This window comes from Hevea brasiliensis, chromosome 11, assembly GCF_030052815.1.
Source record: "Hevea brasiliensis isolate MT/VB/25A 57/8 chromosome 11, ASM3005281v1, whole genome shotgun sequence".
In the NCBI taxonomy this organism is placed as follows: domain Eukaryota; kingdom Viridiplantae; phylum Streptophyta; class Magnoliopsida; order Malpighiales; family Euphorbiaceae; genus Hevea; species Hevea brasiliensis.
This window is the reverse complement of record NC_079503.1, coordinates 74,063,055-74,082,611: the sequence shown is the minus strand read 5'-3', so window position 1 is coordinate 74,082,611 and position 19,557 is coordinate 74,063,055. Positions and strand designations below refer to the sequence as shown.

At 28.1% G+C, this 19,557-nt stretch overlaps 1 protein-coding gene across 1 annotated transcript in view; it reads right to left on the bottom strand.

Annotated features, from left to right (window-relative positions):
• LOC131170274 (uncharacterized) overlaps nt 1–18,960 on the bottom strand; it is a gene marked incomplete at its 3' end in the record, with an annotated part of 28,004 nt that extends 9,044 nt beyond the window's left edge. The window contains exons 1-3 of the mRNA XM_058129332.1: nt 18,800–18,960; nt 15,859–16,041; nt 14,114–14,189 (exon numbers count right to left, since the gene is read on the bottom strand). Of these exons, the coding sequence (XP_057985315.1) occupies nt 14,114–14,189; nt 15,859–16,041; nt 18,800–18,960 (420 nt within the window). The remainder of the gene's footprint in view (nt 1–14,113; nt 14,190–15,858; nt 16,042–18,799) is intronic.
• Between the last annotated feature and the right edge of the window lie 597 nt (nt 18,961–19,557).

Genomic DNA, 19,557 nt, shown 5'->3' with positions numbered 1-19,557 from the left:
ATATTGTATGATTGTACGATTTGTATGTATGCCTTAAATTTGCATGCTTGCTATAACACTATACCATATAACATGTTGGACAATTGTCCTTTGTTTCATATATTTTATGATAAATTATTATTTAATTTCTAAATTTTATTATTATTAATATTTTTTATTTTAAAAAATAAATTAAAATATATTCAAAATTTGATTCAGTGTACAAAATGTTTCATCTATTTATTTTTTCATTCACTACATTATAAAATGGATTAAATTATTATTTTGTCCTTAAATTTTTTCATTATTAATTCACCTAACTCTCCCTCTCTTTTCTATGTTTTTGTCTCTCTCTTCTTGGTTTCCCTCTCTTTCCACATTTTTGTCTCTCTCCTTATTTCCGTGTTTCTCTTTGCCATTAACAAACTCCAATTCACCGATATTAAAATCAAAATCCACATAATAAATCCAATTAGTAACAGAGAGAGAGATAGAAACTGCATTGATTTTAAAAGTATTGATTTTTATTTCAGGCTTAATAAGATGGAGTTTGCACATGGCAAAGAGAGAGACAACATATATATAAATGGATTGAAAAACAGAGGAAGGAGGGGAAGAGAGAAAAAAAAAAAAAAAAGGGGGGGGGAGAGAGAGATAGATAGACAAAAAATGGAGATAGAGAGAAAAGAAAATCATAGAAAAGACAGTGGGAGAAAACTTAGATTAAATAGTTAATAATGGCAAAATTCAGCTATTTAGTCTATTACAAATTATCAAATAAACCGTAAAATGGACAGACCGATTTTTGTGTACGGAATCAAGATTTAAGAATATTTTAATATATTTTCAAAAATAAAATGATGAAAATGTTAATAATGATAAAATTTAAAAATAAAATAGTAATGTATCCTATCTTTTAAACATGGCTTAGCCAAAATTGTGGGAATTTGCTTTCAAACTCTAGCTAGCAAACTACCATTATATATTTTAGACCTATTGATAAAAAAAGTCCAACCTTATCATTTTCCAATCCTTTCAATCTTAATAGAATTGGTTAAATTTTTAAAATGCGCAAAATTTTTATCTAAATTTTTGAAAAATTGTTGTAATTTTATTTTTTAAAATATTTTTTCATTTTATTTTTTTGGCTAATCCAATCTTACTATTACCATCAATTATTTCTCAGTTTCAAAATTTTTAATTACTTGATTGAATTGGATGGTTTTAGTTACACACTCTCTCTCATCATTGACCCCAAATCTCATCGTCATTTGATGCTCAATGGTTATCAAAATGAAATTATGGAAGAGATAATAAATGTGGTAATGTTAGATTTTCAATAAACAAATCGAAAAATGAAGTTCAAAATTTGATTCAAGAAAATTAGATAAAATTTTAACAATTTTTAAAAATTTGGCTAATTATATCAAAGATTGAAAGAATTTGATAAAATTGTCAAAACGCAATAAAGTTTGACTTTTTTAAGTTAATAAGCCTACATTTTATGTATCTAATATTCTACAAATTATTAAAAAAAAAATTATCACATGTTAATCATTATTTCATTTAATTCAATTCTACCAATTGGGCATTATTATTCTCAACATGAGTTGTTTTCTCATTGATCATTTGGCATAGTTGTGGACATACACTGCTCCTTAAAAGATTATAATGATCATTGATCTTTAATCAAACCCTACATATTAATTATTATTATTATCCATCAACGTAATTTTTTAAATTGTAAAATATACATTTAACAGCTAAACTATTGATTCAATATTAAGTACAAAATTAGTTTATTATAATGTAGGCATTTTGAGAGGTTATCACTCTCATTATATTTTATCATTTTCATCCAAGTTGTTGCATTTATTTTCCAGGGTGCTTTCTGATATTTTCACCCACAAATACTGCTTAGTCCTTATATTCCATTTGCAAGTATTTCCAAGATTCTAATAGTTTTGTATGAGAAAATACCATGACACTATCCAGTCAATTACGCCAAATATTATCTTGAATTATCAACATTTACAAAGCAATAAGCAGTAGACTCAATTGATTTCATTCTACTCAGAGCTTCAAGAATAATCAGATTCTTTCTCTTTTGATGCTCACAGGATTAAACCCAGAAACAAAAAAAAAAAAAAAAATAATGCTATATTATAGATTTCTCTTAAAACTATAAGCTCCACAAGCTAGGTTTACTTGGACTTTATATCAAATTGCCAAGAATTGAAGGTAGAGTTCAAATCCTACCTAGCATCAGATTATTTCCAGTTCTACTTAACAGAGTAATCACTGAAATTTGACATTACAACCAAGATTTCTTAAACTCTACCTATTCAAGCCATTAAGCTAATCCAAAAGTAAGGGGTAAAAGAAAATCAACATCCAATTATAACATCACCATAATTAGTATTCTCTCGTTCACTAGAGTGAGAACTGGGCTTTACATGGTTACGGCACACCCATTGCAACTAATGATGAGTTCAAAGAAACAAAACCACAGAGTAGAAATTGTAGTCAACGGATAATAGGAGAGTCAGGATTTTATATATATATATATATATATATATATATATATATATATATATATATATATATATATATATATATATATATATATATGGTTTGAAGGAGGGTAATTTTGGATTTTAAAACTTCTCTCTCCCCCTTTGACCAAGTTTTTTAATAGGAAATATGTTAAAATGGATGGAAGGACCTTTTAGTTTAACGGTCGCAAAGGGTAAGATGTTTTAATGAGTTTTTCATAATGCAAGGACTGACTTATAAATAATAACAATATACAATGACCAAATTATAAATCCCCCTTGAGATATTAATACATTAAAAAAATCACACTTTTGCTCATTACATGCATATACAAGAAACTTTTATGGTACCCCTATTCTCTCTTTTTATTTTTAAGTTTTTTTTTATTTTTTTTTAAATTATATCATTTATATTATTTTATTATCATTTATTGTTAAAAAGAAAAAAAGAAAAGGCACCTCATTGTCCACTTTTTCTTCTTTTCTTTTCTTCTCTTCTCTTTTTAATTTTTATTCTAAACTATTATTTCTCTCTCTCTATATATATATATTATATTTTTGTTATTGTCATTTTAGTTGTTTTGAATTATTTAACTATTAAATTATTAAATTTATGTTAGACAATATTATTTTTCTTAAACCAATCTTAAGATTACTTTATTTTATAAAAACTCAACTCAACTAAGCCTTTATCCCAAAAATTTGGGATCGGCTATATAGATTCGCTTTCTCCACTCTAAACGATTTTGGGTTAAATCCTCATAAATGTGTAATGTTTCTAAGTCATGTTGTACTACTCTCTTCCAAATCAATTTAAGTCTACTCCTTTTTTTTTTCTATCCTCTAACCTAATGTGCTCTACTTGTCTAATTGGAGCCTCCATATGTCTACGCTTCACATGATCAAACCACCTCAATCTCCCTTCTCTCAACTTATCTTCAATTGGCACCACTCCTACCTTTTCTCTAATACTCTTATTACGGACTTTATCTAGTCTAGTATGGCCACTCATCCACCTTAACATTCTCATCTCTGCAGCTCTTATTTTAGATGCATACGACTCTTTCAGTGCCCAACACTCACTACCATATAACATAGCCAGTCGTATGGCTGTACGGTAAAATTTTTCTTTTAACTTATTGGAAATCTTACGATCACATAAAACTCCCGTGGCACGTCTCCACTTCAACCATCCGGCTTTAATCCTATGACTAACATCCTCCTCACATCCCTCATCTACTTGAAGGACTGAGGCTAGATATTAAAAATGATTACTTTAGGACAGTACCACTTCATTCAAACTAACTCCTTCCCTATCACTAGTTTGGCCTTCACTGAACTTGCAATGCATATATTCTGTCTTCGTTCTACTTAACTTAAAACCCTTTGACTCTAGAGTACTTCTCCAAAGCTCTAACTTTTTATTGACTCCTTCTCATGTCTCATCTATCAGAATAATATTATTCACAAACATCATGCACCAAGGAATACTCTCTTATATATGTTTCGTCAATTCATCTAAAACTAATGTAAAAAGGTAAGGGCTTATGGCTGATCCTTGGTATAATCCAATTGAGATCGGAAAATCTCTTGTGTCCCCTCCCACTATGTGCACAATAGTAGTTGCTCCTTCATATATATCTTTCAACACTTGTATGTACCTAATAGATACCCTCTTTTGTTCTAACACATTCCATAAGACATCTCTTGGAACACTATCATAAGCCTTCTCCAAATCAATAAAAACCATGTGTAGATCTTTCTTCCCATCTCTATATTTCTCCATCAAGCTTCTAATGAGAAAGATCGCTTCCATAGTTGAACGATCGGGCATGAAACCAAATTGATTGAGAGAGATAGAAGTATCATAACGTAGTCGATGCTCTACAACTCTCTCCCATAACTTCATAGTATGGCTCATGAGTTTAATTCCCCTATAGTTTGAGCAACTCTGTATGTCTCCCTTATTTTTTAAAAATAGGTACTAAAATACTCCTCCTCCATTCATCAGGCATTTTCTTTGAGTTTAGAATCTTATTAAATAATTTAGCTAACCATGCTACTCCCATATCTCCCAAACACTTCCACACTTCAATTGGTATTTCATCGGGTCCACAGGCTTTACCCATTTTCATTCTCTTAAGTGCTTCCTTTACTTCTAAAGATCTAATCCTTCTAGTATAATTCACATTCTTTTCTATTATTATATAATCTATATTCACGCTATTACCATTTTGACTATTATTAAAGAGATCATTAAAATAATTTCTCCATCTTTCTTTAATGTCCTCATCTTTCATCAATACTTTTCCTTCTTTATCCTTAATGCACCTAACTTGATTGAGATCTTGACATTTCCTTTCTCTCCTCCTTGCTAATCTATAAATATCTTTCTCCCCTTCTTTAGTTTCAAGTTTCTCATATAACTTTTCAAAGGCCTGTGCTCTTGATTGACTAACTGCCTTTTTTGCCTCTTTCTTTGCTATCTTGTATTGTTCATATACCTCATTATTATTACATTTAGGTAATTTCTTATATCATTCCCTTTTTCTCTTCACTGCCTTTTGTACTTTCTTATTCCACCACCATCTCTCTTTTGAGGGTGGTACATGTCCTTCAGACTCTCCAAGTACTTGTCTAGCTACTTCTCTAATCTTTGATGCCATCTGTATCCACATATCATTGGCCTCCATATCCAGCTTCCATACTTCGAACTCAAGAAGCTCATTTTTGAACTTCACTTGCTTTACTCCTTTAAACTCCCACCACTTTGTTTGAGCTACATTATTTCTTCTGACCTTACTTGAATTGTTCCTAAATTTGACATCCAAGACCACCAACCGATGTTGACTTGTTAAAACCTCTCCTGGAATGACCTTGCAATTCTTGCATAGAGCTCTATTTGTCTTCTTGGTTAAGAGGAAGTCGATTTGGCTTCTATGTTGCCCACTTTTGAAAGTCGCTAAATGTGACTCTCTTTTTATAAAGTAGGTATTTGCTAGTATTAGGTCATATGCCATAGCAAAATCTAGGATGTTTTTTCTCTCCTCATTTCGACTGCCAAAATCAAAAACTCTATGAACATTCTCATAACCTTGTCTATCACTTCCAACATGTCCATTCAAATCTCCACCAATGAAAACATTCTCTTCATTCGGTATGCTTTGCGTTAAATCATCCATATCTTCCCAAAACCTTTATTTACTCTCATTGTCTAGTCCTATTTGTGGGGCATAAGCACTAACTATATTTATTGTTTCTCCTTCTAGTACTAGCTTTACTAGTATAATTCTGTCTTCTACTCTTTTCACAGCTATTACTGCGTCTTTTAATGTCCTGTATATAATTATACCCACTCCGTTCTTGTTTCTCTCCTTTCCGGTAAACCACAGTTTGTACCCTGAATTACCCACTTCCTTACTTTTCTCTCCTACCCATTTAGTCTCCTGAATGCAAGCAATATTCACCCTTCTCCTTTCCAAGGTATCCACAAGCTCCATTAATTTTCCTATAAGTGATTCAACATTCCAAGTACCAACCCTAATCCTCCTCCTATCCTGCTCCTTCCTAATTGGTCTCCTTCTATGATATCTTCTATTGTTTTCTATGTCTATCTTGTGTTCTATTCCACTATCTGTTCTACTATCTATCCTATGGACTAACTTCTTTGCCCATACCTGTCCATGATGTGGGAACCCTTGCTCACTTAACACCACACTCGGGCGCCGGCATGGCGTGTCGCTTTTGGTGAATGCCCTACACCCTTGCATATTTCTCACTACACTCGGGCTCTAATGTAGTGCGTTGTTAGTAGAGGACGCCCCAACGTTTATATCATTTGAATCCATATCGTAAGGTGTGACGAAATTTTTACGCTGGTTGTCACCTACCGCAACCCTCCTCCTTTATCCGGACTTGGGACTGGCTAAGCGCAAACTACTTAGGCAGAGTTAAGATTACTTTATTTTATGATCAAATAAATTTTATTTTATATACAAATATTATTTTGATAAAATATCATACTTCCATCCATTACCAAAAAAGTACAATAACAGTAAATTATTCATCTATTTTAGTGATATCTCTTGTGATTTTTGTTTTTCTATAAAATTACTTAAAATTGTAATATCTTTATTGAATTTTTTAACTATTTTTATTATCTAAAAGATATTTTTTAAAAAATAATATATATAGACTTTTTGATAATATCTATTTAGAGTTGTTCATTTATTAAATAAGTAAATTTGATTTATAAGTAACAAATAGTTAATGCTTTGCTCACAATAATGAAAATAGTTTACAGTATTTATTTTTAATAATAAAAAAATATTTTAAAATAATATGCATATATATTATTTTTATATACTGAAGCAATTATCATTAGAATAGTGTTATTATTTTTTTAAAAAACAAAATGGTTTAATTAATTTAATTTTTTTTTACCAATATTATTATTATTATCTGATTTTATAAGTAGGTTATATAATTAAATATTTTTTACGTTCAATATTTATTTTATTATGGACTAAAATAAGTAAATAATAAATATTATATTATTAATATTTGTTTGTCTTAAACTAAACTATATAAAAAAATTACTATTTAGTCTCTATATTTTAACGAAACTAACTATTTGATTTTTGTACTTTGAAAAATGTACTATTTAGTCCCTGTGTTTTATTTTCATTAAATTATTTTGACCTTCCATCAAATTTTCTATTAGTCAAAAGATTTTAATACCAGTCAAATTACTATTTAATCCATCTATTATAGTGAAACTAATTAATTGATCTATATATTTTAAAAAACACATTTGTTAGTCCTGTAATATGGTTTTATTAACTTTTTAATCCATCCTATTATTTTTTATACACAAACTGTCTTGACCCTCTCTCCTTATATTTCTTTCTCTGTGCACTCATACCCTTCTCCCTTCATTCTCTCTCTATTTTTAATCTTTCGTTTGAAATTGGTACAAGCTGTATGTGTAAAAAGATTAATCAATTGTCCTAGATTTTCAAGTAATCAAGGAAATAACCAAGGAAAATTGTTTTCTATTACAAAAAACACACAAATAATGCCTAGGAAATTGAATAAAATTACTTGAACAATTTTAAAAAATGCAAATTCATAACTAGTCTCCTCATAGTAAAATTTTTATTTTAATCTAGGAATATATTTGTCAAAATATTGTGTTTTTAAAATATAGGGACTAACTAATTAGTTTCACTAAAATAAAAAATTAAATAATAGTATTTTTCAAAATAAAGTACTAATTAATTAATTTCACTAAACTAAATAGTAATTTGACAAGCATCGATTAGCAGAAAATTTGATGAAAAAATTAAATAGTTTAATGGAAGTAAAATGTAGGAATTAAATAGTATATTTTTAAAAATATATAGACTAAATAATAATTTTTCAACTCTTTATATGACTGATTAATCTTATTTCAGATGACTTGGATATGTTTTCTACATAAAGAGTTTTATTTTTTAATTAAATTAACATGATAAATTTATAATAAAAAAAATACATGTAGCAACGGGCAGGCCTCCGAAGTTTGTGATTATTAATTAGCCTATAGTTGGACAATCTAATCATGTCGTAAGGCGAACTTACTTGAAAATATCATTTAGGCCCATACTATTCATATAAATTCTTTATTAAATATAAAATGTAATTACTAATTTTTTATATTGCAAAATATTAAGTTGCAAAACACAGTAGTATGGTAGTAAAATTACATGTCATTACTAAAGGGGTTCTACAAAATGTTCATATACCTTTAAGCAAAATCGAGGTGGTAAGCTCTTGAAATCAGCTAGCAAAATCCGCTAATTATATCTTTTGTACTTGTCCCTGAACGGGAAGGTAGAGGAAAGGGGGTGAACTGAGGCCTTAGTGAGTAAAAGCCTACTTTAGATAAATAAAGCATATAATAAAACAATTATATTTAAGCATGTGAAATGCAATAATGACATGATGTTTACACACTATAGACAAGTGACATCAAGGTAGTTCATGTCACCAGTGATTCTCCAGTCATATCATAAACAAATCATATAATCAAATAAAAGGGCTAGAGACATAGAATTGTTTTATCCAGTTCTCCTCATATCTAGGCATCCTGTCTTCGGAGTATGCACCAAATCATTCCCCTCAGGGAGTTTGTGAGTCCACTAGCATGCATGCATTTCCATTTATTTATTCATTTGGGACTAGTGGGTCATCCATGAACTATCAGTACATTAATTGTAATTAATACAAATGTAGCATCTTCATGATATGCATTTACTAACTTATATAATTAATCAAGCAACTATAATTAATATAATCATATAACTATCACGAAAGCATGAACATACCAGAAATGCTGTAAATGTTTATTTAAAGAAATACATTTAAAAATAGTTTAAGTAGGTTCTACTAATAGACTGGTCAACTCTTTACTGTAATTGAACCTACTAGCACTACTGTTGGATTGTCCTATACAGACATGTTAACAGTTTGTTAGAGATTGATCATTAATTAACTGTAATTATAGAGTTAACTTAGTTATCCTGTCGAAAATTAGATTGATCATTAATTAACTGTAACTATAGAATTAACTTAGTTATCTTGTCGAAAATCCGATAAAGTCTCCCTTGTAAGTAGACCTATCCTCCTTGCAAAGTAACACAAACACAGGGCCTCAGACATATAGCAATACCACAATGCCCATCTGAGACTTGCAGAAACCTAACTCTATGTTCAGTAGCTTAATTCTCTAGTTAGGGTTTTTAATTCCTCTATAGTCCAATCAATTAGGTTCTGAGTTTTGGAAATTACATACTTATTCTTAGAAGTCCTTTGCAGTGTTCTTAAGTTATTACAATTCATTTTACATACTTATTGCTTGTCAGGAATATTTTATAAATCAATAAGCAACCCTAGCCTTTAAGTAAAACTATTAAAGTAGAGATTGGGCTTACTAATGTTGATTCTACTACTTGTAACATGTCTATAGTGTCTAAAAACCCTAAGATTGACTATAAGCATGACTAGATTTCGGGTTGACCCTTTGGGTACCTGAATTGAGCTACAAATTTGGTCTAAGTGTTGCAAGGCTACAACCTATCTGATTGTACCTACATGAAACCCAAATGATGTTACTAATTATCATATAATTATATTTAATAAATTATGGTCGAAAAGGCTCAGAAATCTCATAGAGTGATCTGCACGTCTGATGATCACTTTTCTTAAATAGTATCCAATCAAAGCAGGGTTAGTGCAATCTCGAAGGTTTCATTGAATTGGATCCATTGGTAGTCTCAAATCGTGGATCCGACAGCCAGATAGACTAAAATCTCACCGGAAAGCCATTGGATTTATCAACAATGAAAACGGAAATATATATTTTTTTGGACATAATTTTAGTGTGTGTGTATATATATATATATATATATAAAGTTATTTAAAGTTATTTTATGAAAAAACAATAGTTAGTAAAAATTAAATAGTTAAATAAACTAAATAGATAATTAAACTAATGAAAAGGAAAAATGAAATGATTATATAAGTCATGAAGAGGATGAAGCACAGGATGGTCTAACAATCTTGTGCAAAAAAAGTAAAATAAATAAATAAAATAACTCTATTCACTAAAACAATGAAGGTGAAATGTAAAAGAAAAATTAAATGAAGAAATTTAATAATTATATAAGCCATACTTAAACGGTTGAAAAGTTAAAATAAATTAAAAAATTGTAAAAATTAAAAAAAAAAGGTAGTTAAAGGAAAAGGGTATTTGGGTGCATTATGGAGTTATGGAGGGGATGGAGTATTGAATGGCTTTGCATTTTTGTGCAAAAAGAGTAAAAAAAAAATTAAATTTAAAATTAAAAAAAAAACCATTACCGTGAATAATAAATGTCAGTATCACTTTAGTACATTGTGTGAAACGAATAAATAATTATAAAAGATTTGAAAAAATGAAAAAGGGAAAAGCATTATTCACATCAACAATGAAATGAGATTCAGTTTCAATATATAAGTGTTGAAAGTTCACTTTTGACTTAATAAAGAACATTTAAAAAAAAAAAAAACTAATATATCACTTACTAATTCATAAATCTTATTATGACTTAATATTTTAAATCAGATTAGCTGATTGATGGGTTGGCAATCTTATATAAAGGGTAAATAATTAAAAAAGAGTAAAGAAAAAAATAATAAACATTGCTAATCCTAAAATCAAAATGTTTGGAGTTTGAACTTTTATAATGGTTTTATGTATTTTGACTCATTGATAAATATAAATATAAATATAAATATATATATATATATATATATATATATATATATATATATATATATATATATATATATATATATATATATCACATATTAGCTGATAAATTTTTTTATCACTTAATATCTCATATTGGATCTATTGATAGATAATGTAAAAAAATAAATAATTTAAAAAATTATGAAAGGAAAAAAAAAAAGAACAAGAAAAAAAATCCCAAAACACTATATTACCAGGAAAAGTATTTTTTGGATCTATTGATAAATAGAGTAGTGTGTAAAAATAACAATTTAAAAAATTTTATTAAAAAAAAGAAAATCCCAAAACATTGTTATCATGAATAGTGTGTTGTCCCTTGTAGCAACATAAAAAATGAAGTGTAGGTGGAGTTATTAAGTGAAATGCACAAGGAAAATGAAGGAAAGATAGAACACGAGAGATTTTATAGAGGTTCGGCTATCTCAAGCCTACGTCAACTAAAATTCTTGTTTGGGTAAAGAATAAACCCCTTACCAGTTTTGCTATTAAACGCTGACCTGGACAGTTTCAGTATGGAGCTTAGTCAGTATTTCTCTTTTCTCTCTCAAGTTATGTGTAAATTGAATAATTTTTCTCTCTATAGACAGAATAATTTTTCATGCGTAAAGAGAATAATTTTACACTTTGCATAAGATGATGAGAGAAAAATGTTAACTAAGCATCATACTTGAGCTATTCGCGTCAATTTCTAATTGAAAAATCAGTAATTGAAAGTTAGAGGGATTTTACTGTGTAAAATTTGAAAGTTTATGGGGTTTTATGTTATATTTTAAAATTAAAAGACTGTAGTGTTATAACTATATAAGTTCAGGGATAGTTATTGAAATTTATCTTGTATTAAATACAAATATAGTCATTTAACCACCCAAAATCTCATTTTATCGAGTTACAAAAACCCAGGTTCGACTGCCAAACTCTCTTACTTTGGCTACCGAAAGTTGGGTGCCAAAAACATCATTTAAAAAGTGAACTTCGGCTGCCAAAGTTTCCAACTTTGACTGCCAAAGTGTTTTCTAGATAAAATGACACTTAGACTTTAAAAACTCAAAAATTATTATTTAAAGAGTAAACTTCGGCTGCCAAAGTTCTCAACTTTGATTGTCAAAGTGCTTTCTAGACAAAAAAGCACTTAGGCTTTAAAAAACTCATAATTTTTTTACTCAAACTCGGATTTTCAATCCATTTAGATCGTTGAAAAACTAATTTGATAAACTTCTCAATAAACACTTTCAAAAATAAATTTGCATTTCTTAAAAGTGAAAATTTCATTTTACTCCCTCTTGTTAAGAAAAAATTAAAAATAGAGACACTAAAAAATTTAGAAGAACTTAGACTTGAGCAACATAACCAACCAGTTGAGATTCACAAGATAAAAGAAAAATTTATATTGTAATATCTCATTGAACTTTGCTTCAAATTCTTGCTCTCTCTTAATCTAAATTTGAAGTAATTTCTCAATTTTGAACTTATGACCTACAATCTTAATACAAACACTTCTAATATAGATTAGTGGTACACTAATTGTTTATTATCATCAAAATATGGATTAAGAGACCTAGGTCCAACACAGTATTTTGGGATTCAGTTTGTGTGTGTGTGTGCGTGTGTGTGTGTGTGTGTGTGTGTGTGTGTGTGTGTGTATTATGGACATTGCATTTTCTTTTTTATTTTTTTTAATTACTATTTAATTCTTCTATTCTAACAAAACTAACTATTTCATCCTTTATTTTGAAAAATATATTAGTTAGTCTCTATATTTTTATTTCATTCATTCTTTAGTCCATCCGGTCATTTTATATATTAGTGTGAATTTCATTCAGTCCTTGTAGTTTAAAAAATATAACTATATAGTGTCTCTATTTTTTAAGTCTTGGAACTATTTAGTTCCTATAATAGTAATTTCTCTCTCTTTTGAATATAATGACTAATAAAAATTTTTTATTAAGGGACTAAAGAGTAGATGAAATAAAAATATAGAGACTAAATAATATATTTTTCAAAATAAGAGAATTAATTAGTTAATTTCATTAAAATAGAGAGACTAAATAATATTTTTTTCTTTTTTTATAGGTGACTTTTATTGGGACTCGAACTCGATAATTTATAATCCTGAAAACAACTCCAATACTATTAAACTAAAGATTTTTATTATTATTATTTCAATAAAAAGGTAATGTTGTCCTTTGAGGCCAATACATAGGCAAAGAAAAGAAATTAGCGCTCGGTAAGAATTCATTTATTAAGTAGCCCAACCCAAATGCCTTTGATGGACTTTTCTCCATAGCCTTTGAATCCAGATTAATTATTAAAAAAATGTAAAAATAAATTACAAATCTAATGTGCATATGAAATTATTTATAAAAAATTGTATTTGCTTAATAAAATGCTATTGGGAAAAGAGATTTTATGGAAAGGTCTATAACAAATGAAATGTCAATCCAAAGAGAATTTTCAAGCACACGCATATCAAAGGCTCTGTAGAAGAATCTTTACTTCTTGTTAAAAATGCTATTCAGAATAGAATTTTCATGATATGTTAAATCGACAGTTTTTTTTTAAAGAAAGTACAGCTAAATAATCTTGAAAATGTGCATCAATGAAATAAAAGCCATGATTATTTAAAGGTATATAATTATTTTTATTTATTTATATTATTTTTTTATTATTATTCAATTATTTTTTTTAATGAATGCATAATTAATATATATTTTAAAATTATTGAAAAATAAAATTAACTAATTGAAAAAAACAATTTTTATATATCACGAGCACTCTACCCTTTATGGTAATGGATAATTGAGAAAATTTTCTTTTAATTTTAGCATGTTTTAGATTTTTTATAGTAAATTACAATATAATCTCTAAAAATGAAATTAAAAATTTAATCCTTATATTTTAAAAGTCAAACAAATTAGTTCATCATTTTTTATTTCGTTGATAGATGGGTTGCTCCACTCAATTTTCATCCAATTTATAGTTGATTATAGAAAATTTAACAAAATGCCTGTTAACTATATTTTTAATTTCAAAGAATTAAGTCTTTGAAGTTCTGTTATAATAACAAAAAAAAGTCCCTTGATTTAAACTTTATATTTACTACATTATATATATATATATATATATATATATATATATATATATATATATATATATATATATATATATATATACATTTTTTGATGCTACAACTATCAAAACAATACTTGAAGGCGACAACCAAGTAACAAGTACTTAAGCCCAACACCTGATCCAAGTAACTGCAAGGTACTTGATCAGAATACTCAGACACTTGGGAAAGAGTTACTCGCCCAAGTATATCCCTAGATATTCAAATCACATTAAAAGATAAAGATCTCGAGATAATCAATATAGTCAAAGTTCTAATATCACGAGGACTCTCAAACAAAGTGGACTCCTAGTCTCATTTAATCACAAACCCCTAATCCTAATAAGAATCTATTGCAAGGCCAATATAAAGGCCATTAGGTACCTACGTGAATCAATCAATCTTATTTATTCATAATTCAGTTCTCATTATTAACTTAGGTATTGGAGTGGCAGTTATATATATATATATATATATATATATATATATATATATATATAAGGGTAACTTACAATATAATCATAATTCCTTGATGTTTTGTTTTATTAATAAAACAATTTATTGATTTAAACTTTATATTTACATAGTTCATCCATTTATATTTAAATAATTATATATTATAATAATATGTTTGAAGACCAAAAAAATGTTAGATTACTATTACATAATATAAACCAAAAAAAAAAAAATTAGAGAAGAGGACCAACCGATGAGAGAAGGGAAAGAATTAAGCAAAATTGGAGCATGTTCAGTTAGTCTTTTATGGAGGGAAAGAACCACCGAAAACGTTATTGGAAGTGGCATTTTAATAAGCATTCATATGTTTATGAAAATTCCTAGTGGCATTTTCATAAGCATTCTCTCTCCAATGATTGTGTTATGCTTGATAAAGAAAACTCTTATTGAAATGGCATTTTTTGTAGCAATTTTTCACCGATATGAATTTTTCAATTTGTTAAGAAAACTCTATTAGAATTGGCATTTTCTTGAGCACAACATTATTTTGGTACATTATTTTGGATTCACATTATCTTTGTAAATTATTTTTTTTCATATTATTTTAATAATTAATCCTTTGAATCCAATACAATAAAAACATACTATAAAATTTAATGTTCAAATCATATATTAAGCTAAGTTTTTTTTTTATATATGAAAATTCTTAGAAAAATGAATTATCCAACGTTCAAAATTTTTACCCTTACATTACAAGACAAGTACTCAATTAGTGGAGTATTAGATTAAAATTTTCCATAATTGTTTTAAAGCTATATTAATTATTTAACAAAAATCAACAATGGCACACTAATTTATATAAACAAAATAGAAATAATTTCACAAATGTATGCATTGTTTAATGCTTTGTTACCTAAGGAATAAAAATTTGATTTTCTTTAAAATGGTATTCCAAGTTCTTAGACAATTATATTATCTCGGAATTTTATTAATAGAATGCTGATAAGGGTGTGCAATTGATCAATTGATTTTGAATTGAATCGAATTAAAAAATCAAAAAGCCAAAAGCAATAATATTATACAGTGAATCGAATTGAAATAAAGGGAAAAAAAATTAAATGAAATCGAACTAAAAATTTTTGGTTCGTATGTAGTTTCATTCATCGATTTGGATACTCTCCTTCCTCAACAAACACACCCACACAACAACACAAAGTAGAAATGAGAAATCTAAAATGTAAATACACATATTTCACTTTTAGCGTAATAAATTACAACAAATCAAGCAAGATTTTACTTTTGACACAATAAATTACAACAAATCAAGTGAGAAATAAACACAAATTACAACAAATCAAGTAAGAAATCAACACAAAACTAATGACTTCGTTAAGGCAATAGCTACTATGCAAATAATCAACACAAACATGAAGCCAAAAATCTTAGAATGTGGATGTTGAATGGCGAGATTCTTTAGCTTTGACCTACGAGAAGGTTGCAAAAGCCGAGAAGAATGATTTACGAGCAATGACATGCGAGAGTTGAGAAGAGTGACCTGCGATGCGAGAGCCATTGAGCCAAGGCGTCGAGGGACTAACAGTGTGGTGAGGCTGTAACATTGAGACTCAAGCACAGATCATTGATAACAAGAGCCGAGGGCCCTTGACCACACTAGAGTTAGTAAATCACTAGAAGATGTTGTTGAGTGTCGATGATGATAGAGAGAGTCAAAGCAGAGGAGGCGATGATAGCATAAGAGGTTTGAGGTTGAGGGAGGGACTGATTACGAGGGTGAAGGTGAGAGTCCCAAAGGAATTGGGATTAATTGCGACAATGGATTTGGGAATGGAAAGTGAGACTTAGGTAGTATTTGGTATAAAAGAATCTCATAAAATTTTGTAGAATTCATTTATAAATCTAAAATTTTAATGTTTAATTAAAAATTCTCTCTTATCCATTAAGCATTATAAGTCATAGGGTCAAGTTACTACTTTTTATGCACATGCCAATTAATATATGTCTATCACTTTAATTTTTTTTACCTCTACATTTTTTTTTTAATCTCCTCCTTCTCCTATATTCTCCCTTCTTCTATACCCCCCATTCTCTCATTTTTCTTCAATTTTTATTCAAAAACATATTCATATTCATCTTCATCTTCATTCCTTCTATACACCGCCCCCTTCTATAAGCCCTCCTTCCTTTCCTTTGTCTAACATGAAAATCTTCATCTTCTTCTTTTTGCCCAACATTTACATGAGATACGGCCCCTCTATCTTCATCTTCATCTTTTCTTTTTTTTTTTTTTCCACTTTCTCTATTTTCCATTAAAGTCATCTTTGTAGTTGATTTCATCTTCAAATAAGATAATATCATTTCTTTGAATCCAACTTTTTCTATTATTTTTCATTTTTCAACTTACTATCGGTAAAGGAAGGAGAATATAAAGTATTATATTGTTTTTGAAGATGCTAATCGTAATATACACTTTATGACATGAATTTGCACTTAACATTATTGAAGTTAGCAAGAGTTTATACAAATCTTATGATATAGAGATAGAGGCTATTGAAACTTACAACTACTATTTTGAGTCAAAAAGAAATGCAAGTTCATCTTCAGATAGAGAAATTTTATCATCTAATATCACTGCATTAACATCAAATATAGAAATTACAAAGGAAGAGAATATATCTAATAATTCAAATGTCAATCAATTGATAGTTGCTCTATTTATTGGTATATATATTAGTTTGTGTTCATCAAAGAAAGATTCAATATTAATGAAAATTAATATTTTTTTGCCTACATTTTTTGTCTATTAATTATTTAATAATTAAAATACAATGTTAACAAATGAAATTAAGTATAAAAAGATAGTGTTATTTTCTTTAAAAAGATAACACAACAATCTAACGAAAAAAAAATAAAAGAGAATTACAATGATATTGAGTTGAGAATTCCACTATAGATTGGAACAAGATTTGCTTAATTGTTAAGATTTATGTAAAGGCGTAAGTTAAAAAATGGATTGTATTATAACTTAGTAAGAAATTTATTGGTGTAGTAGATATTGTTTGTAGTTTTTATAGTGTTGAATATTGTCAAACATATTATTATTTCCTCAACTAATCTACATCAATATAAGCTGGAAAAAAAAAAAAAAGAGATAAAGAAAATTGCGGTGATAGATAGAAATCATTTTTGGAGTCTCATTAATGGGTCAGCCAAAGAAATTTTTTGTTCCTTGTCTCTGTTTGGAAAAGCTTAGGCAATGCTAGAAGCAATCCAATTAGCAAGAAATATAGGAGGCTAAATCAATTATCCTAGAGTCAGATTCAACAGTCCTTCTCTCATTCTCTTAGCATTGCGAAATGAGAATTAATATGAATGGGATGTTGTGTTGTAAACTTGTAATCTTATTTAATTCTTACTTTATTATAGTACTTCACACTAAATATTGCACTTGACTAAAAAAACTATAACTTAAGTTTATTAATATAAGAAATTGTAATAAAATAATATTAATATAACAAACAGTAATATAATAATATTAATATAAATAACTGTAGAATGTACAAAACTTGAATCTAAAATCGCGGCAACTAAGTGAGATGAAACATCCTCTATCCATGTTTTAAAGTATGTATAAGCAAAAAAGGTTCTAAAAGTTCAGTTCTTTAAATATAACACACACACACACACACACACACACACACACACACACACACATATATATATATATATATTGTTCTTATGGTAAATAAAAAAACAATACATTCCTAATTTTGCCTTCTGATTATAGCGTAAAAGAGAACATATTTTGGTTTATTTGCAATCATGATGAACTCCACTGTATCAATTTTCTTCAAGTTGTGGACTATTATAAATTGGATCAATCCATTCTCAATCATTCCTTTCTTCATCACTTCTCTGGCATTATTCCTTGGTACATACTCATACCTCCAATATATTTGCTTCTCAATGATGTCAACATACAACTTCTTCCTCACAGCACCAGCATGATTTATAATTAACTCAATGGGAATGTTCTGTTGTATAATATGAAAAGAAAAAAACAAAATATGAGTACATATGGAAAATATTTATAAAACTATAATAATAATTAGCTATAATAACTCATCATATAAAGTATATTAAAGATTTACTAGCCACTTTGTTTTTGTAGTTATATTTATTCAGTCCATAAATAAATCTTGGATCCTTTGGCTTTAGTGATGTCATATATAGATGCATTAAAAAAAGTACAAATTTGTATTGTTAAAATATATACGCTTAACTAATCTTATGGAAAAAAAAAAAACTTGAAATGGATAAAAATTTAACAATACTTAACTATCAAGATGCCAATTCTCATTGCTTTCGTCACTCTCTTTTTCTCTATCTTCATCATTATCTTTATCACTATCTTCCACATAACCTCCTTCAGCAGCATTATTAACAACTGGAAGAGGTGCATCTGTATATTTTGCCTCGCACCTATTTCTCATGAATACAGATACATCCATAATCATATGCAAAACAACCTTGAAACATATGATTCATAGAGATTTTACACCATATCATTTTAATATATTCTTAAGACCTTCATCAAGAAAAGCAATAGGATAATCTCCATTTGGAAAATTTTATAATGTGACTTTTACTTTCCAAGAGTGTTCCTTATAACCTTACACACAACAAATGATATAATCTCTTAATTGCTGGCCTAATTGTTAGATGATGTGCAAGGATTTTCTGTGAGAAAAAATTCATGTTTGGATTAGAGTGATATATAATAACAAAAAAAAAACTATCACAATCATTGCAATCAATTTTATGATGAGAAAAATGCAATTTGACAGAAGAAACTATCACAACCAAGCAATCAACATTTTAAAGGAATTATCACAATCAAACTATAACAAATTAAACTATAAAAAAATGACTATCATGCGAGTTATTTTTTTACCCAAAAAAAGACCATTATTGAACAAATTATATTAATAAATGAGATTGGGGTGGTATATCAAAAAAAAAACACTTAATTTTGGTTACATTATATAGTTTGGTTCACATACAATCATCAAGTGTACTTTTTTATTGTATGAATTCAGAAGAAAAAA